The 27,291-nt window shown below is 35.4% G+C and overlaps 1 protein-coding gene across 8 annotated transcripts in view; it reads right to left on the bottom strand.

Annotated features, from left to right (window-relative positions):
• Window positions 1-27,291, bottom strand: part of CEP128 (centrosomal protein 128) — a 478,155-nt gene that overhangs the window by 420,870 nt on the left and 29,994 nt on the right. For all 8 annotated transcript variants that reach the window (XM_058292841.2, XM_058292852.2, XM_058292854.2 and 5 more), the window contains 4 exons: window positions 12,824-12,950; window positions 11,647-11,768; window positions 8,851-8,942; window positions 2,821-2,893 (listed from right to left, as the gene is read on the bottom strand). In XM_058292841.2, coding sequence (XP_058148824.1) covers window positions 2,821-2,893; window positions 8,851-8,942; window positions 11,647-11,768; window positions 12,824-12,950 — 414 coding nt within the window. The remainder of the gene's footprint in view (window positions 1-2,820; window positions 2,894-8,850; window positions 8,943-11,646; window positions 11,769-12,823; window positions 12,951-27,291) is intronic.

Below are 27,291 nucleotides of genomic sequence, written 5' to 3'. Positions count from 1 at the left end.
AGAAAAAGGAAAAGTAATGAAGCCAAACAAAAACATGAAAAATGAAAAACGGAAACATTATAGGTAGGACAAAGAGAAAGCAAACAGTAATATGGTTGATTTATACAAACTACACTGTATCAATAATTACATTAAATGTAAAAGATGAATTCTCCAAATAAAGATAAAATTGTTATACTAAATTTTTAAAAATATTAAATGATATTTTATAACATAGAAAAAAATCAAATTCTATGAATAAAAATTACAAAAAACATATAAGATATAACCTTCTAAGTAAAAGACTAAAACATTATTAGAAGATATACCATGTTCATTAATTAGAAGGTTCAATATTAAAAAGATTTCAACTCTCTCCAATTTAACCTATAGAAACAATGTGATATAATCATGAGCCCACCATATTTATTGAATAAATTCATATGCTGATTCTATAATTATTATGGAAATGTAAAGAGCAAAGAATAAAAAAGACAAGCTTGAAAAAGAATAAAGTGAAAGGGACTTATTCTGCCACATCACAAGTTATTATAGAGCAACATTAATTACCAAAGTGTAGATTTAGCATTGGGATAGGCAAATAGAACAGTAGTCAAACAAAGAACCTAAAGACAGATATCAGGACATGTGAATATCTAACTATGACAAAGACAGTACTGTAGAGCAGAGGGGAAAGAATGGTCCTTTTAATAAACAGAACTGGATCAAGTGGATATACATATAACAATGTAATGCTACTACTTCCACAATAAACAAAAAATCAATTTCAAGTGATTTTAGGTCTAAATGTGACAGGCAAAACAATAAACTTCTAGGAGATGACATGAGAGTATATCTTCATGATCTGAGGATAGGGAATAATTTTAAACAGGTGAAAAAAAGCACTAACCACAGAAAAAAAGATGGAAAATGGAATTAGATTAAAATTCAATAAGAGACACCAAGAAAAGAGTTTTAAGGAAACCAGTTCCAGGGAGGCGGATATGGCCCAGTGGTTAGGGCGTCCACCTACCACATGGGAGGTCCGAGGTTCAAACCCCGAGCCTCCTTGACCCGTGTGGAGATGGCCCACGCACAGTGCTGATGTGCGCAAGGAGTGCTGTGCCATGCAGGGGTGTCCCTGCGTGGGGGAGCCCCACGTGCCGTGTGCAAGAAGTGTGCCCCATAAGGTGAGTTGCCCAGTGCAAAAGAAAGTGCAGTCTGCCCAAGAATAGCACCGCACACACGGAGAGCTGATGCAACAAGATGACACAACAAAAAGAAACACAGATTCCCATGCTGCTGACAACAACAGAAGCAGACAAAGAACACACAGCAAATAGACACAGAGAACAGACAACTGGGTCAGGGGCAGGGGCAGGGGCGGGGAGAGAAATAAATAAATAAATAAATCTTTTTTTTAAAAAAAGAAATCAGTTCCAAAATCACAGACGGGGCTTTTCTGAAGCAAGGGGCTTATTCAATATTTTTCAAACAGTCAAAGTTTCACTGCAATAAGAGCAATAACTGAGCTATTATGTTCCAAGTACAGCATATCATCTCTTGGCATATGCAGCCAATAAATTCAGACTCCAAAATGAACTCAACATATCTATGTAAGGAATTATAAACACAATGAATAGAGAAAAATTATCAACTTTAACAAGGAAACTACAGCTTGAATAAATTATATTAAGAAAAAATAATATGCAAACTTTCTTTCCTTGAAAAACCAAAAAGCATTGTGAAAAATGAATACTCAGCATTCCTGAAGTTGACAAATTTGCAATAGTTTAGTGGCAATTTCTACTGATAATTTTCTCCTAAGAAAACCTGATGATGCAGAGAAATGTATACTGAAACCACTTTATTTTTTACCTGAATTCCATGAAGGATAGTGATGATAAAAATCCCAAGTATGAGACCCAAGTATGAGAAAATAAAACTCGAAAAATATGGGTGTTTTCAACTGGCCTGTGTCCAACAAAAAATGCCAAGACAGCAAGGAAATTGTATGTCAGCCAAAGGGGTGCTGATGCAAAATACCAGAAGCCTGTTTACTTCTATAAAGCGTATTTATTTGGGGTAGAAGCTTACAGTTACAAGGCCCTAACGAGTCCAACTAAGGGTACCATAAGAGGTATTTCCTCACCAAACGCCTGTTGCCATGGATAAAGCAAGATGGTGGGCAATGTGTGTGAGGGTTCAGCCGCCTTCGCTCACTTAAGGCTCCATGGGCCCAGCTTCTTCTTATCTCAGCTGTAGGATGGAGGGCTCATTTCTTTCCAGGCCTGCCCAGCTACTCAGAGCTCTGGTGTCTTCAGCTCCAAACTATGAGGCAAATAGCTCATCTCTCTTCCTGGGACACTGCCATGTCTATGGAGCTGTCTCTCTCCCTCTTATGTTCTTCTCATGTGTATCTACTTCTGTGTTCCCTGTTAAGTGAATGTCCATTTATATAGCCCACAAAGGGGGCAATGACTCAAACTGAGTTGCCCTAAAATGACATGTCAAATCAAATCCCTAATCTTAACATAATTTAATCAAAGGCATCTCAGCTGAATCTAATACAATCAAAGGGTATCATCCCCAGAGGAACAGACCAGTTTACAAACATAATCAACTACCTTTTTTGGAATTCATAAACAATATCAAACTGCTACAATATGTGATAACAGATTAAAAAAATTTATTTTTTACATAAGTGGCATGCACCAACCCAAAAGTTAAAATATGTTAAACTTCACTGTTCAGTAAATTTCACAGATTATATAACCAGTCCGACCACCCTCTCAACCATCTACATATCAATAAAACTTTTTATAAATGAAGACTTCTCACCACTTCTGGTCTCTGAGCTTCATTAAGTTTTTCATTTAATTCTTCCAAAGCCCTTTTCGTTTCAGCATCCGAACTAGACAAAGAAAAATTATTTAAATTTGGACAGCTGAGAAAATATACACAATTAGTGAAATTTGCAATATAATAAACATATTATGGCATAATACTCTACTGAATAAATACTCTAGCAAATATCAGAAACATCTGGAAGGCTTAAGGCATAGATTGCTGAAAACACATTGGTTGACAATCAAGAAGAAGGAGTGAGATGATTCAGAGCTTCGTCCCTCCCAGCAAAAGCTTTGTAAAACTAGCAAGAATTGGTAGAAATCTCTTTCTCAGTTTCTACTGAGAAAACAGTTAAAGAATTGCAGTTAACAGGGTGAGTGGTGAATCAAGAAAAAGGCAACTTAAAAATGGTAGGATTTTGTGGCACCCTGACTAAGCCCCTCTCCCATCCCCTCACTGTGTCAGAATAGAGCCAGCCCATACTTCCAGCATGGGTCCCTGATCCAGGTTCCATAGGTTGCAGAGTAACCTTCATGCGTATACAGGGATCACACATGTATAGGCCAGTCTGCCAAATGGCAGCCCAAAAGACAACCTGGACACTTGTCACAGGTTCCCCATCCCAGAACTTGCTCTGCATGTATTAATAGAAGGCAGTTCACCATAGAACAGTCAAATCACAGATGCCTGGCTATGGGACATACAGCGCAATTCTAATGAGGAAATGCTGCTTCCTAGAAAACATTCAGATCCATGTAAATTGAGGAATAACTAGGGCCATGCACACATGTCTTGGACAAGACACATGTACAAAAAGGATAAAAGAAAACAGTACATATTTGCCATGAGCTAATTTCAAATTCATCATATAGCTAAACTCAGGAGAGCACTCACTCAGGCCCATCTGGAAAGACTAGGAAAGATGTTTACTTCCTTCCTTTATCCTTTTTTTTTTTTTTGGATCCTGGCATTCAAGGAAAGCTCTGACATAACACTTGCTAAATACAAGCTTAAGGAAATACACCTCAGAATCTGAATTCCAGCAAAAACACACTAAAACATCAAAATGTCCAGTTTAGAGCAAAAAATTACAAACGTATAAAGAAACAGAAAGCATTTAGCTATGAGTTTTGAGCATCTAAAAGTCAAATGCATAAAATTTAATGATAAATCAATGACTCTGAACTCATAAAGTAGAAATATGTAATTTGTAACAAGACCTACATAAAGTTGGCGGAAAAAAGACATATAGGAACATAGTTTGTATATGTTATTGAAGTTAAGTTGCAATCAAACCAAATGATAATGTTCTAACTATAGGATGTTAAATTTAAGCCCCATGTAAACCACAAAGAAAATATTAGAGAATATGCAAACTGATAGAGACAAAAAGTAAAGTACAGGCTACCAGGGATGAGGGGGCTGAGGAAATGGGAAGTTAATGCATAACAGATGTAAGGTTTTTTTTTCGGATAACTGGAAAGTTCTAGTAATGAATGGTGGTAAAATTCATACTCCAATCAGAGACCATATCTGCACCCCCTTCCCAAGAAACTGCTGGTTTAGAAGTTTTAAACCATAGAAGAGTACAAAGAAATATAGTGCAAACATTATCACCATCTAGAATTTATCACTGTTAAAATCTAGGAATGCATCATTTCGCAAATGAATGTAAGGGTCATGAGAGTTATTACTAATTATCACTAATACGTTTAAACTTGAAGTTTTATAGCTTAAATAAGATATGTCTTGACAATTAGTATTTCATATCAAATTCCCTGAAAACTGTATGTACTTAACTTCAGATTCAGGTCTCTCTTCATTTAATTCAGTGTATCTTTGATCTTTCATTTCTGTTTGTTGTTCTGTTTGTATACCACTTATACTTTTTATTGATGTGTCTTTGACTTCCACAAACATCACTTTTTCTCTAATTTCTTACTCTTTCAGGTTTTTTAAGCTGAATTTCCTATGATTTTTATCAATCCTATGCTCTATTTCTATAATCCAGTTTTTACTGTTATCAGTTCTGTTCCTTGTTTTTTCTAATTAACTTATACATCTTGTAATGATGTTGATTTGGTTCTCAACTTGCCTTAAGTCTGGAATCTCAATTTCATATAATTCTATTTTATCATTGTATGTTAGATATCTCATCTTTCCGAAGTCATATTTTCTAATATCGTTCTATGGAATCAGGCAGTTATGAGGAACTTTCCTCTTTTTTGAATTTTTGCTTGTTTTTGAATGAATGGATATGCCACATTATCTTGTGATTTTATTTTTATAACATGTGCTAAGAACATAATAGATGAATTCTGTAAATAACTCTAAATTAAACTTTAAAACTTTCTTAAATGCAGGTTTTTAAATTATATCAATGACTTGAAAATTTTTATTTAATGTCAGGAAATACTGGAAATAGAAAAAGGAATTCTGTAGAATTTCACAAATAATCTTTCCAATTTCTACTAACGAATGTTATCATTCAATGACTAAGTAATTATAATGCTCTGAACATTCACCACAATGAACGTACAGAAATAGAAAACAGGCAAAAAGAGTCATTAAAATGTTACTCACAACAGCATTATTACAACATATTTTCTTTAAAATTTCAACAATGATTTTATCACTTCAAAAGATATATAGCATTTCCATTATATTTGCAAACTTAACCTCATACATCTTTTAAACTCTTGAAAAATGTTTATGCAATCTAAAACCACTTAGCAAAGTTGATAAATCTAGATAATGGAATACCATTCATTCTAATGTAAATATTAATTTCAGAAGAAGGTGGCTATAAATCCTCATTATTACACAATATGCATAGACCATATTGACCTTCCTTTTTCTGAATTGTCACTTTACTGTAATTGTGCTTTACTAAAACTGGAAAAGCTGCAGAGATCCAGAGAATGGTACAAAGAGCACCTGTTTTCAAACATTGCACAAGATCACTAAATTCAGATTAGCTAACTACATAGAGCCAATATGAGGCAAAGTTTTGCCTGATACTAAAAGTTTGAATCTGGGTCACAAGCTTTAGAAACAAGCTAGACAAAAGAAAAAATGAGGCTCTCATTTTTCAGTTGATTCCAACTTTCCTTTGCTCACATAAGCAGGGACCCAGTTAGTATAATGCACTGCTAGGCTTACTTTGGTTGTGCAATTATACCAAGAGTACATCCAATATTTAGAAGACAAAAATAGGACACAGTTGAAATATAAAGTGAAAATGAGCACACTTAGTGTGATGTGTTTGAGAAAACTTTATACACCCAGAAAACAACTAAAAGCATGCTTTGTAATGTACATCTATTATCCAATGTACTTTGGTCAATAAATGTCCAAAAAAAAAATGTTAATGTAATTAATGGGAAGACCAACATTTCTGAACCAAATATAAAGCTAAACCTAGTAACTTCCTATTCAGTATTACTGAAGCAGGCTAGTAAGATAGGGCATCAACAGACAGATCTGGAACCTGCCAAGAAGTCCACATGGACATCGATACCCCCAAGATGGCTGCTGGAAGATCCTCCCCAAGATTCTACCATTGAGAAAAAGACTTCCTCTGAATGAAGGAGAAGCCCCAGATATTCCTCATGGGGGATTAATGGGGGGTGGGGGGTAATCAATCAAAATGGCAAACAGCTGGAATTCCTCCCCAGCCATTAGCAAAGGCCGGTTCAAAAAGCAGGCCCAAAAAAAAAATGGTTCAAAAAGCAGGCGCAAGGCCTGTATTCTCTCTCTTGCCTTTGGACCCCGATTCTGGCTGCCTTCTTCCCCCGCTTGGATCACTAAGCAAGTAAACCTGGGTATTTATAATCTACAATGGGAAATTGTAGTCTGTAAATCAGCCCTCCTTATCACTTTTCAGCCCCTTCTTCATCTGGTACCCATGGTCTGTTATTTTCTTCCATTTCTCGTCCCTCCCTGCCTAAATAAATTACTGGCCTAACTCACCCAATGTGCTCTTGAAATTCATTTCTGCAGCATTGTCAAAAACATAGACAAAACCCAGTAACATTATTATAAAGTGAATTAAAAGTTTGTGGTATAAAGTAGAACTGGATGCTTGAATTTTATTCATGCACAAAATTAAGTCACCAAGTCTTAAAAGAAATTGACTTCTATTTTGTATTAAAGTTTCTCAGCCTCAAATATGCTTCTGGGTCACACAGATGAATACCAGATAGATCCAGCCCATGGACTAGAAAGTGTCTCAGTTCATCATTGCACATCCAAATGATGCCTTACATCATCAACTAAATCATCTCTGCAACTCCCTCTGCATCTTCTTAAAGGATAACTATTTCCTGAAAGTCCTGTTCCCAATGCTTATATTATATTCATCTTTCAAATGTGTAAAATCAGTATACAAAAGACATTCTAAGCTAAGAACACACTATATTAGAATAAGTACCATTCTGCTGATTAATTTGTCAGAAAGAAATATTAAGACTTATAATTTAAAAGATCAGCCATATAATACAATAATATAGCCCACAATTCCAAAATTTAAAAGCTTTATTCAAATAAGCTACATGTAAAAATTATCTTGAGACATAATATAAAATGGTAAAGAGTAGAAACTCTGGGCCTTGCTGCCTAAATTCAAGTTCTGACTCCACCACATCCCTTCTGTGTGATCTTCACCAAACTAAGCTATTTCATCTCTTTGTGCCCATAAAATGGAGATAATTATTTGTTCATAGGATTGTTGAAAAAATTAAACTTAAAACTACCTGCCATGAAATAAGTGCTCAAAAACATTAGTTAAGGGAAACGGACTTTGGCCCAGTGGTTAGGGCATCCGTCTACCACATGGGAGGTCCGCAGTTCAAGCCCCGGGCCTCCATGACCCGTGTGGAGCTGGCCCATGCGCAGTGCTGATGCGCGCAAGGAGTGCCCTGCCACACAGGGGTGTCCCCCGCGTAGGGGAGCCCCACGCGCAAGGAGTGCACCCATAAGGAGAGCCGCCCAGCGTGAAAGAAAGTGCAGCCTGCCCAGGAATGGCTGCCGCCCACACTTCCCATGCCGCTGACAACAGAAGCGGACAGAGAAACAAGCCGCAGCAAAAAGACACAGAAAACAGACAACCGGGGAGGGGAGGGAAATTAAATAAATAAAAAAATAAATCTTTAAAAAAAAAAAAAAACAGTTACGAATAGTCATGGTAATAGTACTAGTTTAAATCAAATTTCTAAATGCCCTAACTTTCTCCTATAAAAGCACATGTTATGCAGACTATTGTTTCTATGTATTGATTTAATATTCAGTTTTTACTTGTTTTGATGCAGCAACACAGAACTGATGTGCAGCATGAATTAGTTACCTGGAGGGAGAGTTAGTGAGTAAGCTTGGAATAAGGATTTCAATTCAGCTTTGTTGTTCCCTAATCATTGCTGTATAAAGACTGTAACTCTTACAAATCTTTGTTTCTTGGAAAAATATGGCCCCCAAAAGAAAGCCAACTGCTACTGCTAATGATGAAAATGAAAAGAAATTGAAAAAATTATAGTTCTTGGACACTATTCAGAATTGGCAAAATTGCAAAGACTGGACTGATGTAAACCGGCTTTCAAAGATTTCAACTGAAAACTAAAATGTCAGATTCTACAGTGGTTCATATCCATTAACAAATTCCACATTATGCTTTTTTTTTTAATTCTACAATGTCAAGCGTCAGCTGGTATCCTCATACATTCCCCACATCCCCAATGTATTTGCAAATTAACCTGTTTGCTAAGGTGTCACAATGTATCTCGTAGTAATGCCAAGGTTCTATTTTATAAGTTTAAGTGTTTTTAGAAATATGAAGTAATCTGTCTAATGTTGAATCATGATACTTCTAAATTCAAAGGGGCTTGAAATGTGCTATTAATAAATTTTTAAATACTGGTAGAAAAACACAACACTGTTTTTAAAATCTATATAAACATGTCAATTACAGAACCTATTTCATTCTCCTAATAATTCATGCCTCCAATGAAAACTATATTCTGCTTTTACCGGCTTCTTCTTGAAAATTCCCGGTTGAGATCATCTCCAAGGCGAACTTGTTCATTGCTGAGGTCTCGGAGGGACTGATGCAAAGCATGAAGCTAATAAAGGCAAAACATAGTTATCCATTTAGGATTCTATTGAATTCTTCCAAGAAAATTCACTCAGGGTAAAAATAAAATCTTGTTTCTTTGCAATAATGGCCAAATTCAATAATGGCTGAATAGAATAAAATTAGCTATTCTGAAAGAAACAAAATATTTTCTAAAAGAAAAGCGATTTTTAAAAGGCTATACATAACATTAACCACCACATCCTCTATAGTACAGCAATTCTATTTCTAGTATATACTCTAGAGTAGGAGTCGGCAAACTTTTCTATAAAGGGCCAAAAGAGTAAATATTTCAGGTTTTCAGACTATATGATCTACTCCACTTTGTTGTTTAGGGCAAAAGCAGCCATAAATGAATAATCATGGCTGTGTTTCAATTAAACTTCATTAGAACAGCCCAGAGGCTATAGTTTGCTGGCCCCTGATCTTAAAAATTTTAACTCTTACCCACATGCACCAGGAACCATGTACAATAATGTTTAGAACAGCATTGTTCATAATGGAAACACTGGAAACAAGTCAAAAGTCCATCAAGAGTAGACTGGAGGTAAATAAATAGTGGTATACTCCACCAGTGAAATATCATAACAGCAATGAAAATGAAACACTCTACCACACATTAGTAAGTCTGAATCTCCAAAACATAACATCAAATGAAAAAAGTAAGATACAATAGAAGACATACAGCATTATTCTACTTACACAAGCTCTAAAGGCAGGCACCATTAAACATTTTCTAAGTAGTAAAAATGATATTTTTTTTTTTTAAAAAAGCAAAAAAATGATTACTACAAGTCAGGATAATACATACCCCTTGGGGAGAGGAGGACCAAAAAAGAGGCTCTGGAAGTATAATTTTCTCTTTCTCATCTGGGTGGTGACTACATAGTGCTCATTGTTATTACTGTACATGTATGCATATACTATATTTCACAATATATTTTTTTAATTATACTGACTTGCAGAAACAAAACTGATTCATTCAAGAAATGCACAATAAGCAACTAATTGGTGCCAGCTATCATGTCAGCAAACAAGAGGCTTACAATCTAACATAGGAGACAAATATATGAACTACTAGCCAGATTCTACATTAGGGACATTAAGAAAGTACAGAGTCACATGGAGCTAAAGGTCAACATAAGATAACAGACCTAAAAGAAGGAAAAACAAAAGGAATGGAATTAGCATAGCAAATGAACAACAAACCTCCACTTAGATTGTACTACCATGGTTTTCCAATTTTGCAAACCAGAAACATTCACACCTTCCTTTCCCTCATTCCACCTTCCCCACAAAGTCAACAAATCTTCAAGACCTTTCATTTTTTTACCATAAACAGCTCTAAAATCCACCTAATTTTTCCAACTCCATTTCACAATCCTAATTTAAGTGACCATCGTCTCACACTCAGAATACAATATCCTAATTGGTTTGTTCACACTGACTCCATTTTCCACACTAAAGCCATAGTGATCTTTTCAGAATAATTTTGACACTCCCTTACAAGGCTGTACATGGTCTCAGCCCTTCATATTTCTTTAACCACATGACCTTTTTTAAATTGCTTATAGAAGCTAGCTTCTCTCCTATTTCCACCTAGAATGAGTCTTAGTCAACGTTCAGATATCAGCTCAAACAGCCTTTTCTGTTTGACAAAGTCTACCCTGACTAGGGCAGATCCCTCTATTTTACATTCCCAAAGCCTTAAGCTTCATTCCATTATATGTATGACTTATGCACTTATTTAATATCTAGCACCCCCTCTAAATTATAAGCTCCATGAAAAGGCAAGACCATGTTTATTTTTGCTTGTCACTATTTCCAAGCACAAGCATTGTCCCTGGCACAGAGGTAGAAAATAAACAGAATGAAAGAAAAAGTAATTTTAAGATCTTGTTCTTTGTTTTAATCATGTAGCCCATGCTATCATATCTGCATCTATCAAAAAATAACACATTCAAGGAAAAGTTTCTACAAAGCATTTTCTAATGTATTTTGTGCTTGTTATCTGTTAAAGTTATGCTGTACCAATCTATGGCTATAGATGAATATCCTAAAACTGCTAAAGCAGAGATGTCAAAGTCAGAAACTTCTCTTAACCCTTTTCTAATTAATTTACCTGTTCAAAGCAACAAAGGAAAAATTTCAGTTCTTGCAGAATAATTTAAAGATTCAGGAAAAGAAACACGTCCATAAAACTAACACTTTAGAAATCTTTGTGAATATGTAGAGAAAGTAAGAAATTTTTTATTGAATAGAAAATAGCTCCATCAATGATTCAACAGTAAGAAAAACACTAATGCTGGAAAAATCGACAGGTCAGCCACACAACAAATAACTTTTTCATATTAAACCAAACTTAGCAAAATAGAAAGTAGCTGATTTAGCGGGGCTTACAGAAGAATGAACCATCTGACAAGGAAACAAAACATGTCCAACTAAAATCACTTTTAAATGTTCTGCAGCATATAACCCTCCATAATGAAATTCAAAATAAATGTATGATGAAATTAGTAAATTGAAAATTATATAGGTGTTTTTTGTTTGTTTTTTTTTAAAAAAAGATCAGTACAAAGTTACTGGCAATTAAACTATTGGCTAAAATATAGCCATAAAGCTCAAATGTTAAGTGATTTGTATAAAAATATTAAGGCAATGTCTGCAAACAGATACAGAATGGTACAAAGTACCTGGCCCATGTCATCATGCTCCTGAACAAACCGGACACCTGCTGCTCTGGACCTCACTCGTTTAATATCCTGTAGATTCCCATAGTCCTTCAGAGGTGAGGTAGGTGGGAAACGGTGGCTCTCTTTACAATTGAAAGAAAAGGTAGGGAACTTAAATAATGCATGAGACAAAACAATCTGAAATTTTACTCAGTACATGCATGTCAGACACAGATAAACATACAAGCTTTAACCCAGACTATTTCCCAAGTATCCTACTGTGCCCATAAAGTCCTACAAAACTGGCATTAATCGTGCCAACTAATCTTGCCCTTAAAGTGAGTAAAATGAACAAAAGACATAACCTGGATATAGAACAAGTCAAAAGTTACACTATGATCATATTTTCTCTTATATAAAAATAATAAATTGCTAAAAAAAAAACTTTTATGATTCCCTAAAATATAACATATTAATAAAAGAGAATTTTTCAAATAAACTAAAATCTGAACAGTGTTTAAAAATCAATAAAAACTACATAAAAATTAACTAGTCCAATTTTTAATCATTATTATAATGGTCCACAGCAATATTAACAATGTGAGCTACATGACTCTATTTGAGTTACCTCTCTTCACTGCATACTCATAAGTCTTTTCTGTTTAAACACAAACCTCAATACAATAATAAGGTATAAGTAAATTAATTAAAAGCAAACTAAGTACTGTCACTTTTGACCCAACCATTAAAATCTAGCTGCAAGCCAAGGTTAACATTGACCTGTTCTTAACAAGTGTCATAGGATATTTTATAATCAGACAACTGGAAAACTATTAAGCTAGGGCAAGACTCCACACCAAGAAAGTATACAACATAGTAAACTTTATTTTCATGTTTGTTTTGAATCTTTGGTGTTAGAATATTAAATTCCTGTTTTGGCAGATAAATCTCTATGTGATATATGGAGTCAGAGAGAAAAATAAAAGTAATATACTCCAAATAGCAAAGTCCCATTTAGTGTATTTAAAAACATGCACAATAAATAATACTTCCTGTCCTTAACAATTGTATCTTTCGACATTTTCATCTATACAATTTTATGTATAGGCTATGTTTCTCCAAAGATTAAATTTTTTCAATACTTGCTTCAGAAATATTTTTAAAACAAAAACATTTTCAGAACACTTGAAGAGTTTACCTGCTGCAGTGCCACCATCAAGGTCACTTGCACTCAGACTTGTAACAGAAATACTTCTCCCTCCTGAATTTCTCAGTAAACGTTGACTCCGCAATTGGCCTATTGATTTTTCCAAGCTTTCTTTTAACTAAATTAAAGAACATAAAGGAGTCTTATTCTTTTTAAACAACCTCCAAACACAAATAGACATGTTTTGAGTTACCTCTGAAATACCTTTTTTTTTTTTTTAATGAGGTACCAGGGTTTGAACATGGGACCTAGTACATGAGAAGCAGGCAGTCAGTCACTGAGCTATACCCACTCCCTGAAATATCTTGTATGTATCAGAGAAAAATTTTAGCTAAATTATGTTAGGAAACATAAAATGATTAATATAAATATTTTAAGAACCAATGCTAACATCTGGTTTTAAAGGGCATCTTTAAACCTATTCCAACTTTCTTTTGCCAGAACATGGAAGAGAGGTCTACTGTCTAAGGGATTACAAAACCAGGCTGAAATATCTAATTGATGGGCCACTCATGCTTCGAAACATAGCAAGATCAACACATCTAAAAGACAGAAGAAAGTCTTGCTCCCTTCTAAACATTTCCTCAGAAATTCCACACCCCTATTAAACAGAAAGCTGCCCTTTCAATTGCTATTGAAACAATGTCTACTGCCCAACTTTAAGACATCAGAAACATGTCTTTCATTCTTTCTCAGGCTGTAAATCCCAGAAAACTATAGAGAAGGAAGTCACGCTGTCAGTACATAATAGTTGTCCAAATACTCTCTCCAGATTAGGAGGGCACTTAGGAGATATGAGGCAATACCTTTTTTGACTTAAAGGATTACACTAAGACAGACCATGCCAAATACTAAAAGTAACACCTAGAACTGTACACATCTATAGGCCTGAGAAGAAGATTCAAGTAGGACCCAAGAAAACAAAAATAAAGCTGAGGAAAATCCACATACCCTGAATTGCTGGGAAAACTTGGGTCTAGATCACTTATCCAAGAAGGAATAAAGAAAAATAATAATAAAAATAATATATAGACCCATAGAACAAGCCACCTATAACTCTTTAAATGGAATGACAAAACAAAACAATTGAGAATACAGGGTTTCAAAATTCAACCTGGTTTAAGAGATAGAACACCATCTGTGGAGAAATCAAGTGCCTTCCTCAGAAAAATGTGCAGACAAAAAGTAGCCTCAGTTTGAAAGAAGAACACAGATAAACAAAAATGAAGGAAATCTGTTTCATTTTGGCTGTTTGGATTTAGCTCTTCTGGAGAGTCAAATAGCCTGGATCAAAAGAACTAGTGTTAGAATTTCAGGAATCGACAGCGTTGGCTCCCTCATTTTAAAGAAAGAGACTAATATTTCTACATCTCTGTCCCCAGACTCCCTAAATTGGAATATGTACAATATCATGCTGCCTAAGTGTTCATAAGCCATAGGGCCCGTCAACCCAGGAATATACACAGATGAGCCCCAGGAAATCCAAGGTCTACCTTGAAAGTAATTTACATATAGGCTAAATAAAACTATATGTAAGTAGACAAGAGGTGTTAAACAATGAACACAGAGAAGTACATCAGTAATCTATGACAAAACGCTCAAGAATAAAATTAAACAATGTTAAAGTTTAGAAGTTCAGATTGGAACTATAACATGAGAAAAAGATGAGAAATGCAAAGTGACTTAAATCACATGAGTTAGTGACAGAAACAAATGTAAAATCACTCCTTTTAACTCTTTGTGTTTCTCTTTACTATTCATGTCTTTCAAGCTAGGCCTGTTATCAGTTTTTGGAAACAAAGTCAATTGTCATTTCCCATTATTGCTTCTTTTCTAAGGTATTTTGTCTTTGTTAGTTCTGAATTTATTTAAAATTTTCTCCTTGCTTAGATGTGTCTGTGCGCAGTTTTATTTGTATTTATCCTGCTTTTGGTCAACAGACTTCACTGAATCTGTGCCTTGAAACCTTTCATGTGCTGCAAATTCTCAGCTAACATCTTTTCAAACATTGTTTCTGCCTTATTCTATCTCTGCTCTCTTTCTACAATTCCATTTACATTTACATTATATCCTTTTTAACAAATATCATATGCCTTCTATGTTCTTTCCATTTCTCTATTTTTCTCTTTGTTTATTCTGGTCAAGACTAACATTAATTCTCTCCAAATATATATAGCTGCCATCCATTAAGGTTTTTTTTTTTTTTCAGTTATCATATTTTTCAGATTCAGGATCATTCATTTGATTCTTCTTTACAGTTCCACATTTCTTGTAAAAATTCTCAATTTGGTCTTTCAATTTCTTAAACATATTAATCATGGTTATCTTACAGACCCATGTATGATTCTATCATCTGTTTTGTTCCCATGGCTTATAGTCAACTCTTGTATTCTCCTAAGCTCAAGTATTTTTTTTATCATGGCCAAGACACTGTATATGAAAAAACTGCAGAGATAATTTAAAGCTCTGGATAATGACATCTTTCTTCAAAGGGAATTTGGTTTTGCTTCTAGCATGAAGTAAGGGTAGGGTCACTAGCAATCCCAAATCACCTTAATCCATTTAGAAATGGAGATGATTCTAAACTGGGCTTTGTCACAATTAGAGCTGTTCTATTTCCAGTTTACCACTTCTCCTATTTCCAATTTACCATTTTTCCTTGGCTATACCCCTTTGGGTTCTCAATTAAAATCGGGAGTGTCCCTGAACTGCAGTTTTGGACTCCCCAAGTATGAAGGCTAATTTTCATGTCAATTTGGCTAGGTTATGGTATCCAGCTGTTTGGTCAAGTAACACTGGCCTGATGGTACTGTGAAGGTATTTCATAGGTGGATTTGCATCTTTAGTTAGATGATTGAATCTACAATCAACAAAGGAGATTGCCCTCAGCAATAAAGGAAACTCCTCATCCAGTCAATTGTAGGTCTTAAAAGCCAGAACTGATGATTCTGATGATTTCAAAAGTGAGAAAAAAGAATTTCTGCTTCTACTTTCAGCCAGACAGCTTCTAAGAAATACAACTTGACCTTCATCAGAGTTTCCAACGTGCAGCCGACTCTATGGAATTCAGACTTGCCAAACCTCATGGTCATGGGAGACAATTCCTATAATAAATCTCTCTCACTTCTGTTTCTCTGGAGAAGCCTGACTAATATACCAGTCTCTTGAATTGAGCAAGATCTCTGATATTAGCCTCTCAGCCATTACCTCGAGAGACAAAGAGCCCCAAATGTGGGTCTTACCCTCTGGATTCTACTGGCCAAATCTTAACTATTCAATTCCTTACTGAAATGGCACTGCATTGTTATTTCACTGATGGGTTCACAATTTTATTTTTAACGTTCTGTTCATCTTTTTTTTTTTTAAGATTTATTTTTATTTATTTAATTCCCCTCCCCTCCCCCGGTTGTCTGTTTTCTGTGTCTTTTTGCTGTGTCTTGTTTCTTTGCCCGCTTCTGTTGTCGTCAGCGGCACGGGAAGTGTGGGCGGCGCCATTCCTCGGCAGGCTGCTCCCTCCTTCGCGCTGGGCGGCTCTCCTTATGGGTGCACTCCTTGCACGTGGGGCTCCCCTACGCGGGGGACACCCCTCTGTAGCACGGCACTCCTTGCGCGCATCAGCACTGCGCATGGGCCAGCTCCACACGGGTCAAGGAGGCCCAGGGCTTGAACCGCAGACCTCCTATGTGTTAGACGGACGCCCTAACCACTGGGCCAAAGTCCGTTTCCCGTTCATCTTGCTAATTATTCTCAGCAGGAGAGTCTATCCAAAATAATCTCAGGTACCAAAGCAAGAAGCAGAACTTGCCAAGATCCTTCTTAAGTAGACTTATTTGCCAACAAATCCCAAGCTATAAAAGCTGATGAATAAAATGAATTTTCATACACACATGTACACTCTGCCTTCAAAAAAAAAAAAAAAGCCATCATAGAACATATGGAAAAATAACGCAGAACAAGAGAAAGGAAACATCATTCCAAAATCTAAGAGGAATCATAGACAGTAGAAAATTAATCATTTCAGAAATAAAATAAAAAATTAGAAAAAATATTTGGCAACCTTATTTAAAAACTCCAAATAGGTATGTACAAAGCCATCAGAGATGAGCAGGCTGATATATAACCCCTTTCCCCCCCCCCAAAATGATATGTAAGAAATAGATGAATGAAATAAAGATTTTTAAAATTAATTCTACAAGTATCATAGCAAAGACAGGTCCTAAACTTAAGACACCAAACTAAACATGTAATAGCAGAATTAAAATCTACACTTAAAGTAGTAATGACAGACACCACACAAAATCTAATCATGTTTGAAACCAACTGAGAACTCCTAAAACATGAAAACAAAAAGGTAAACAGGTAAGATGTAAAAAATTATAAAAATTGTTTTCAGCTCTTTGAGATTATACCTCCTAAATATTGTAAAATCAAGCCAAACAAAATTAAATACAAATAAAACTCAATTTAACATTAATCTACTATGATGGATGATGAAATTTTGCTGAAAGCAAATCAATGCTCAACACTTTTCCTCATCTGCAAAACTGTGAATCCAGCATCATTTAGAACATACTATGACATATTTTTACCTTACCTTGATATGAATGCATCATTTATATATTAGGTCTACTGCTTTACCTCTCTTCTTCTGATACTGGATTAAAACAATTAAAACATTACCACTATGCACCAATATGAATACAAATAAACTTGAGCACTGATATTAAATGGCAATTCTTGTAAATAAGGTAGTTTGTCCAAATCACTAAGATATACTCTTAGACTTTGGAGTCCAGTTGAATAGGCTCCTTCTAGCCAGAAATGGAACAATCAGTTACTTCAAATATGTATATACCTGTGAGTTCATAATGTTATTTACAGAAAAAAAATCATTGGTGAACATTGGATGATACTAGGGAAACAACTGATTATTTTGGAAACTAGTAAATAAATGAAATGAAAAAACTACATATGCTTTTAAATTATCATTTAAATAAAATTTCCAATTTTATAATTCTCATATAGATCTCTGAAAGTCCTGTGCTACGGCTACTTGAGAAACTCTGAAGACAAAATAAGTTTAACGAATTACAAAAAAGAATGTAACTCAATAAGATTCCCACATTGTAAGCCAACTCTCACAGAGATCATCAAGGCAACAGCAGGTAAAGTAGGCTTGATTTTGGAAACTATACAGAGATCCCATTTATTTCTTCAAACACTTCCTTATTCCAAAATGTTCTTTATTTTCATACTAAGAAAATACCTCCCCTACCACAACATAGGTTATATAGAAAAGCATACAAATTTGGTCATTCATTGAAAAATGCATTCATTAGGGGCATAGCTGAACAGAAATATTTTCTAACCATTCCATGCCATTTCCACCTGACACCAAAGAGTCAGTATTTAGCAGACATTCACAATGTATATATCAATGGTGACCACGGGAATAGTTTGCATTGTAAGTCTTGATATATCTACAATGCTGATGTAAAAAAAAAAAAAAAATTAAGTACTTCCATTTAAATGTTAGGGGTCAGTTTGGCAGAATCAAGGACAAAACAGAAGGCAGAAAACATTTTTAAAAATTTGGCCAGCACTTTGATATGTGCTGTATTTCTGGCTTTCCTTTAAGCCTGTTTCTCTACAGAATGCCAAGGCTGATCTGGGAACAGTGTGCAAAAGAGATTGGTTGTAAGGTTAATTTCATCAGCACTATCTCGGGTCCTCACTGTCCATTTATCTTCTGCTATTAAAGCAAGAATAACAAGTAGGAGGATAAGGAAGAAGAACAGAAAAAGAAGAAAACCATTCATAAAATCAAATAAGTGCAAATTTATGACTTGCATACCTTTATGGTCTACTATCTGTTTTAAAATGATTGCTTCTATTTTATTTTTTATTTAATAAAAGATTATTTGCTCTTGCTGCTATACCTAGACCTCTGTCCATATGCTGGTTTATAGAAAATATAAACCCATAATAATCTTCCACATATTTAGAAACTCCCCTTCATATATGCAGTTACTTATGTACTATTCTATTTTTTTAATAATTTATTGATGTGAAATTCACATAACATATAATTAACCAATTTAAATGTACAATTCAGTAGCATTTAAAATATTCACAATGTTGTGAAACCACCACTTCTATATCTAGTTCTAAAACATTTTCCATCCCTCCAAAATAAAATTCTGTACCTATTAAGTAGTTTTCCATCCCTCCAAAATAAAATTCTGTACCTATTAAGTAGTTTCTCCCCATTCTCTCCTCATCACAGTCCCTGGAAACCGCCAATCTACATTCTTTCTCTATGTATTTACCTGTTCTGAATATGTCATATAAAGGGAACCATACGTTACCTTATTTGTAAGCCTTCTTTCACTTAGCATGTTTTGGAGGGTCATCCACATTTTAGCATGTATAAGTAGTTCATTCCTTTTTATGACTAAAAAACATTCCATTATATGTATATATCATACTTTATTCATCTGTTGATGGACATTTGAGTTATTTCCACCTTTTTTATTATTTTTTTTAAATATTTATTTCTCTCCCCTTCCCCCCACCCTGGTTGTCTGTTCTCTGTGTCTATTTGATGCGTCTTCTTTGTCCCTTCTGTCTGTTGTTGTCAGCAGCACGGGAATCTGTTTCCTTGTTGTGTCATTTCTCCGTGTGGATGGCGCCATTCTTAGGCAAGCTGCACTTTCTTTCACGAAGGGCAGCTCTCCTTACGGGGCGCACTCCTTGCACATGCGGCTCCTCTACACGGGGGACACCCCTGCGTGGCAGGGCACTCCTTGCGCGCATCAGCACTGCACATGGGCCAGCTCCACATGGGTCAAGGAAGCCCGGTGTTTGAACCGCGGACCTCCCATGTGGTAGACGGATGCCCTAACCACTGGGCCAAGTCTGCCTCCATATTTCCACCTTTTGACTATTGTGAAGAGTATTGCTATGCACTTATGTATCCATGTACTTGTTAGAGCACCTGTTTTCAATTATTTTGGATATATACCTAGATACCTAGAAGTGGAACTGCTAGATCATATGGTAATTTTATGTTTAAATTTTTGAGGAACTGCCAAACTGTATTATACAGTGAGTAAATCATCTCTCATTCTCACCAACAATCTCTCCACATCCTCACCAATTCATTAGTGTCCATCTTTTAGATTATAACCTCCTAATGAGTATAAAGTGGTGCCTCATTGTGCTTATTTGCATTTCCCTAATTACCAATGATGTTGAGCATCTTTTCATATACTTATTGGCCATTTGCATATCTTCTGTGGAGAAATGTGCATTCAAGTATTTTGCCCATTTTTTTTTTAAGATTTATTTCTCCCCACCCCCACCCCCTTGTTGTTTGTTCTCTTGTGTACATTTGCTGTGTGTTGTTCTGTGTTAGCTTGCATTCTCTATGGCTCCAGGAATCTGTGTCTTTTTGTTGCATCATCTTGCTGTGTCAGCTCTCCGTGTGTGTGGCACCACTCCTGGGTGGGCAGCACTTTTTGCGCGGGATGGCTCTCCTTGCGGGGCACACTCCTTGCGCGTGGGGTTCCCCTATGCAGGGGACACCCCTGTGTGGCATGGCACTCCTTGCACGCTGCAGCACTGCACATGGGCCAGCTCACCACATAGGTCAGGAGGCCCTGGGTTTGAACCCTGAACCTCCTATATGGTAGGCGGACGCTCTATCAGTTGAGCCACATCTGCTTTAATTTTTTAATTAGGTTGCTATATCTTTTTGTTTCTGAGCTGTAAGAGTTCTTTATATATTCTGGATACTAAACTCATCAGATATATGATTTGCAAATACTTTCTGCCATTCAGTAGGCTATCTTTTCACTTTCTTGACAATACCCTTTGATATACAAGTTTTTGATTCTGATGAAATAAAATTTATATATTCTTTCTTTTACTGATGTTTTTGGTGTCATAGTTAAGAATTCACAACCACAGCCAAGGTCATGAAGATTTACCCCTGTGTTTTCTTCTAAGAGTTTTACAGTTTTAGCAATTATATTTAGGTTGTTGGTGAATTTTTGTATGTGGTATGAGGTACAGATCCAACTTCATTTTTCTGCATAAGGATATCCCCCAGCACCACTGTGGAAGTGACGATTTCTGCCATCAAATGATTAATTGGGCATAGGTGTATAAGTGTATTTCTAGACTCTCAATTCTATTCCATTGATCTATATTTCTGTCCTTATGGCAGTACCAAAAAGTTTTGATTACTGTAGCTTTGTATTAAATTTTCAAATTAGTAAGTATGAGACTTTGTTATTTTCATGATTGTTTTCACAATTGTTTGGGGCTTCTTGCAACTCCATATGAATTCGAAGATAAGCCTTTCCATTTATTCAAAAAAGATGGTTAAAAGTTTGATAGGGGTTGCACTGAATCTATAAACTGCTTTGGATAGTATTAAATTCTTAATAATATTAAGTCTTCCAATCTAGAAACACAGGATGTCTTTCCATTTATTTAGATCTTCTTTTATTTCAACAGGATTTTTGTAGTTTTCTATGTGCAAGTCTTTCACTTCCCTGGCCAAATTTATTCCCAGGCATTTTATTCTTTTTGGATATATAAATGAAATTGTTGTAATTTCCTTTTTAGATCGTTCACTACTGGTGTGTGGAAACACAACTGATTTCTACAGGTTGATCTTGAACCCTGCAACTTTGCTGAATTCATTTATTAGCTCTACTAACTTTTTGGTGGATTCTTTGGGATTTTCTAAATATAAGATCATGTCATCTGGGAATAGAGATAGTTTTACATCTTCCTTCCCAGTTTGAATACCTTTTATTTCTTTTTCTTGCCTAACTGCTATGGCTAGAAATTCAAGTACAGTGTGGAATAGTGGTAGTGAAAGTAGGCATCCTTGACTTGTTTCTATTCACAGGAGAAAAGCTTTCAGTCTTTAAACATCCTGTATGATGTTAGCTATAGGTTTTTCATAAATGCTCTCTATCATGTTGAGAAAATTCCCTTCTATTCCTAGTTTTCTGAGTGTTTTTATCATGAAAGTATGTTGAATTTTGTCAAATGCTTTTTGTGCATCCATTGAGAGGGTCATGTGGTGTTTTTCCTTCATTCTAATAATGTGGCATATTTCATTGACTGATGTTCTTATTGAACTCCACTTGCATTCCTGGGATAAATTCCATTTGATCTTGGTGTATAACCCTTTTAAAATGCTGTTGAATTCAGTTTGTTAGTACATTGCTGAGAACTTTTCAATTTACATTCATAAGGGAGATTGGTCTGTAATTTTCTTTTCTTTTGATGTCTTTATCTGGCTATGATATCAGGGTAATGTGGGCTTCAAAGAATGAATTAGAAAGTGTTCATTGTTTCTTCCTTTCCTACTTTTTGGAAAAGTTTAAGGAGAATTGGTATTAATTTTTCTTTAAATGTTTTTGTTGAATTCACCAGGAGAGCCATCTGATCCTTGACTTCTCTTTGTTGGAGTTTTTTATTATTGATTCAGACTCTACTTATTATAAGTCTGTTCAGGCTTTCTTAAGCCTGTTTAGGAATTTATTTCTAGAAATCTATTCATTTCATCTAGGTTATCTAATTTTCGACATACAAATATTGGTAATAGCCTCCATATAATCCTTTCTATTTCTGTAAGGTTAGTAGTAATGCCCCCACTTTCACTTCTGATTTTAGCAATGTACATCTTCTTTCCTTTTTTGTCAATCTGGCTACAGTTTTGTCAATTTTGTTGATCTTTTCAAAGAATCAACTTTTGGTTTTGTGGATTCTCTTCATTGTTTTCCTATTCTCTGTATCATTTACCTCCACTCTAATCTTTTCTTCCTTACTTCTACTAGTTTTGCTCTTCTTTTTCTAGTTGCTTAAGGTATAAAATTAGGTTATCAATTTAATATTTCTTTTCTAATATAGGTATATTTACTCCTATAAATTTTCCTCCGCTCACTGCCTTCATTATATAAGTTCTTCTATGTTATATTTTCATTTGCATTTATTTTTAAATATCTAATTTCCCTTATGGTTTTTTTCTTGGACTCATTGGTTACTTATGAGTATGTGATTAAACTTTTGCATATTTGTTAATTTTCTAGTTTTCCTTTTCTTTTTGGTTTCTAGCTTCAATCCACTGTGGTCAGACAAGATACTCGGCATGATTTCAATCCTCTTAAATTTACTGAGATTTGTTTTGTGGCCTAATATATTTCTATGCTAGAGAATGTTCCATGTACACTGAGAAGAATGTGTTTTCTGAGTATTCTATATAATTCTGTTGGATTTAATTGGCTTATAACGTTGTTCAAGTCCTCTATTTCCTTATTCATCTTCTGTCTAGACAGTCCTCTCCATTAGTGAAAGTGGGGAACTATTGTATTTTTGAATGAAATCCCATATATACAAAGCCATAGATATCATATGCTCTAAACACAATTTTCAAAGAATTTTTAAAATATTTTCACATAAGATTTTGAATGTCAATAAATGAGCACTCATGGAAAGTGCAAGGTACTCTTAATAGCAATACATTACTATAGTTTGGGTAGAGAGACAATTCATTCACAAACATAAGGGGCCTAGCAATATTATGTATGTTGTCTAATTTAGCATATATATATATATACCAAGTGTGTATATATAAATATATCAAATAATTAGACACACATTATCACTTTAAATGTTGCAACACATTATGTTACTCATAATCACAGTGACACACACATGCAACTTAAGTCAGACCCAATGAAGTCATGGGAAGAAAAATAATATGTACTGAGTATCTATAATATACCTAATATGATACTAAGAACTTAACACACGCTCTATGGTAGGGAATGTTGGAAGAATTAAAGAAATATTAAAAATATAAATGCTGAACAAATATCTTAAATAGCATGAGCACTTTAAATAAATTTTAGCTATAATGAAAAAATACACAGGAAGCAGATGTGGCTCAAGTGATAAGGCCTTCACCACCCATATGGGAGGAGCTGGGTTTGATCCCTGGGGTCTCCTGGTAAAAAAGAAGAAGAGGAAGCAAGCCTATACAACAAGCCAGTGCCCATGTGGCAAGCCAACTGCCCACACAGTGAGCCGAGTGCCCCTGCAAGCGAGTCATGCAGCAAGATGATGACATAACAAAAGAGAGACAAAGGGGAGAGTCAAAGGTGAAGCAGAGCACAGCCCAGGAACTGAGGTGGTACAATTGACAGGGAAACTTTCTCCACATCAGAAGTTACCAGAATCGAATCCTGGTGAATCCTAGAGGAGAAAGAGGAGAAGAGAAGACAAAAAGAGAAATAGACACAGAAGAACACACAGTGAATGGACACAGACAGCAAAAATAGCTGGGTCGGGGAGGAGGAGGAGGAAAAAAAAAAAAAAGTAAATGATTAAATTAAATTTTAAGATGATGAAACTCAAGTTCAGAAAGGTTTATTAACTTGCCCAAAGCCACTGACATGGGTTTTAGTGGAAAAATCAGGATTCAATTTCAAGGGTGACTCCAAAGTCTACATTTTTTCCCCACCTATCTCAACACAAAATTATTTAAAAATTATCTTCCTGTTCAATAGTTCTGTGAGAGACTTGGGAATAAAATTTTAAACAAGATTCTAAGAACCTAATTCTATAATCAAAAATATGTTTACAGAGAGGATTGTGGGAAGATGGTGACAGACTAATAGGCAGAGCTGAATGCTCTCACAAAAACAATGGAAAAAGAGCCAAAAGCTGTCTGAGGGAAATTCTCTGAGAATAAGCAGACCAGGACAGTGCTACATAATTCCCAGGAGGGTGAGGGAGAGAGAGGAAGAAGGTGAAAGGACAAACGTGAGTTACTAAGTCACAGCAAGGAAGGGCTCCCCCCCCCCCCACCCACAAGGTAGTAAGCTAGGGTAAAACACCTGGCTTACTCCAGCTGACCGAGAGGGGAACAGAGATCTTTCTGCCTGTCAGCTGTTTCAAAGGAAAAAGCAGGGGAAGTTGGGGTGCTTTTCTTCAGTGAATTCAGCTAGCAGAGTCCATTTTGAATCTTCCATCTGGAGCTTCAACAAAGGAACACAGTCCTCACCTTCAGGACAATAATAAAGTTCAGCCATGGACAAAGAAGCAGATAGTTTCAGCTATTGGATATTATAGGTGGCTGGTGTCTGACTCTAAACCATTAACGTTATCTTTCAGAGATGTCACCAAGGATATTAGACCACTGAAGCTCTTTAAATAGAAGGAAACTTGTACTTTATTGTATAACATTCAACATTCCTCCATATTTCAATACCAGACAGCAACATCCTATAGCTCCTAAAGGAGAATTTAAATCAGAATACTTAAATGGAGGAAAATAAAGAGTAACCTATTCATGCAAGTCTCTAAACTCTAATTTGATATTACTATATTTTAGCCAATCTTTACCTTGAAAATAAACTTAATTAATCTATTAATTTGAATCAAAAGAACTATATTTTTCTTTTATATCCAATATTAACTACATTAGCCTCATCAGTTACAGCCCAAATTTCCACTACAGAAGGTATTAATTTTTATGTTGAATATTCTTTCTTGAGGACATTCCATTTTTATAGCATTACCACAAAGACAGATTCTATTCACTCATGGATAGAAATACAGTTCTAGAAGTATTTGAAAATCTAAGCTCATCAATTACACTACATAATACAGGAGTATAATTTGATCTAAATCTCCACAGTAAGCTTTAAAATTAAACCTTTCCCACATGTCCTCTTTGACCCACATGTTCTCAGACCTCTCAAGAAGTTCACAACATAATAAATAATAAAGGATGATGCTTCCTTACCATCACGAATTTCATGAAGACCAAAGACTCTAAGTTTTACTATCCATTTAAGTATGGCTAATTAGCCATACTTTCTTATAGAACAGCTACAAGAAGCAGTAGTAAAAAAGCAATCATTGTAACTTAGGAAGTAGAAAAAAATCAATGTTGGTTAAAGGCAACTCACAGAATCCTCCTCATTGTCTAAGTGGCAGCTAGAACTGCCAAGTACAGCAATGATATAATGCCAGTCCTAGCTCAAGGCCAGATTTCTTCCAAATTCTATTCCTGTATTCATTCTACCTTTCATTCTGACCACTGTATCAGCTTTATATTAACTACATGTGTGACAGTGAGCTTTTATTTTTTAATTGGCAAGACAACTTCCAAAATCTATTTTATAAATGTATAATTATATAACCCTTCTAATTTTGAAGCCAAAGTCCCAATTTCAGAAATATAAATATGCAGCATCATGAAAATGTGAGCAGTCATTACCTCAATGAGCCCTGGCAATAACATCCTACCTTTGGTTTTATCCCTGACTAGCTGTGAGACCATGGACAAATTAATAACCATTCTGTACCCCAGTTTCATTATGCTGAAAATCAGGATGATAACAATGTCTACCTGATAGGATTGTTTAGAAGATTAAATGAGTTAATATAGATAAAAGTACAAGAGATATACTAAACTTATGGATTAATTCCCAAAGAGCCTATGAAAATGATGGTACTGCTGCTCTACAAAGTAACCTAGACCCCAGCCCTCATCTTCTCCTCACAGAGTGCCCTTCACATACTATAAGCAAGGCATTAAATTATAGTTGGGGGGAAGCAGATGTGGCTCAAGTAATTGGACTTCCACCTACCACATAGGAGGACCCAGGTTTGATCCCTGGAACCTCCTGGTAAAAAAAAGTGTGCCCGCATGGCAAGATGAATCCCCACTTGGCGAGCTAAGTGCCTGCACAAGTGACACACAGGAAGATGATGATGCAACAAAAGAGAGAAAAAGGGGAGGGGCGCAACAGAAACCAGGAACTGAGGTGTCCCAAGTAACAGGGAAACCTCTCTCCAGATCAGAGGTCCCCAGGATCAAATCCCAGTGAATCCTAGAAGAGAAAACAAGAAGAGAAGAGAAAAAGATACAGAAGATCACACAGCAAATGGACACAGACAGCAAAATACACCAGTGTGGGTATGGGCGAGGAGGGGGGAAAAAAATTATAGTTAGAAGCTTGTAATGATTCAAGGGAACAGTAGTAAAACCACATACAATAAAAAAAAAAAAAGTAGTCAAAGAAGAGACCTAACATGCCTCCTCACAAAATCATCAGGAATAATTCTCATGTCCTCTTATGAGAGTAGACCATCACAAGAGGAAAATACTATGAATATTTTTATTTCCAGACTTTCCCCTCATCCACTGGTAAATGATGCTCACAAAGTTAAACCCCCCCAAAATAAATATCTAAACATATACATATCACATACCCATTTACTGCGACCTGGCAATAAAATAATATATAAAATCTAAGGTAATAATAAAAGTTCTTGTCTTCCATTGGGGCAAAAGAGTTGATCTCACTTTCCTGGAAATCTCTTCCTATTTTAAGTGAGAAATGCTCATTTCAACTAAGCAAAGA

This window comes from Dasypus novemcinctus, chromosome 3, assembly GCF_030445035.2.
Source record: "Dasypus novemcinctus isolate mDasNov1 chromosome 3, mDasNov1.1.hap2, whole genome shotgun sequence".
In the NCBI taxonomy this organism is placed as follows: Eukaryota; Metazoa; Chordata; class Mammalia; order Cingulata; family Dasypodidae; genus Dasypus; species Dasypus novemcinctus.
Note: the sequence above shows the minus strand (reverse complement) of the source record. Positions and strands in the feature narration are given on the sequence as shown.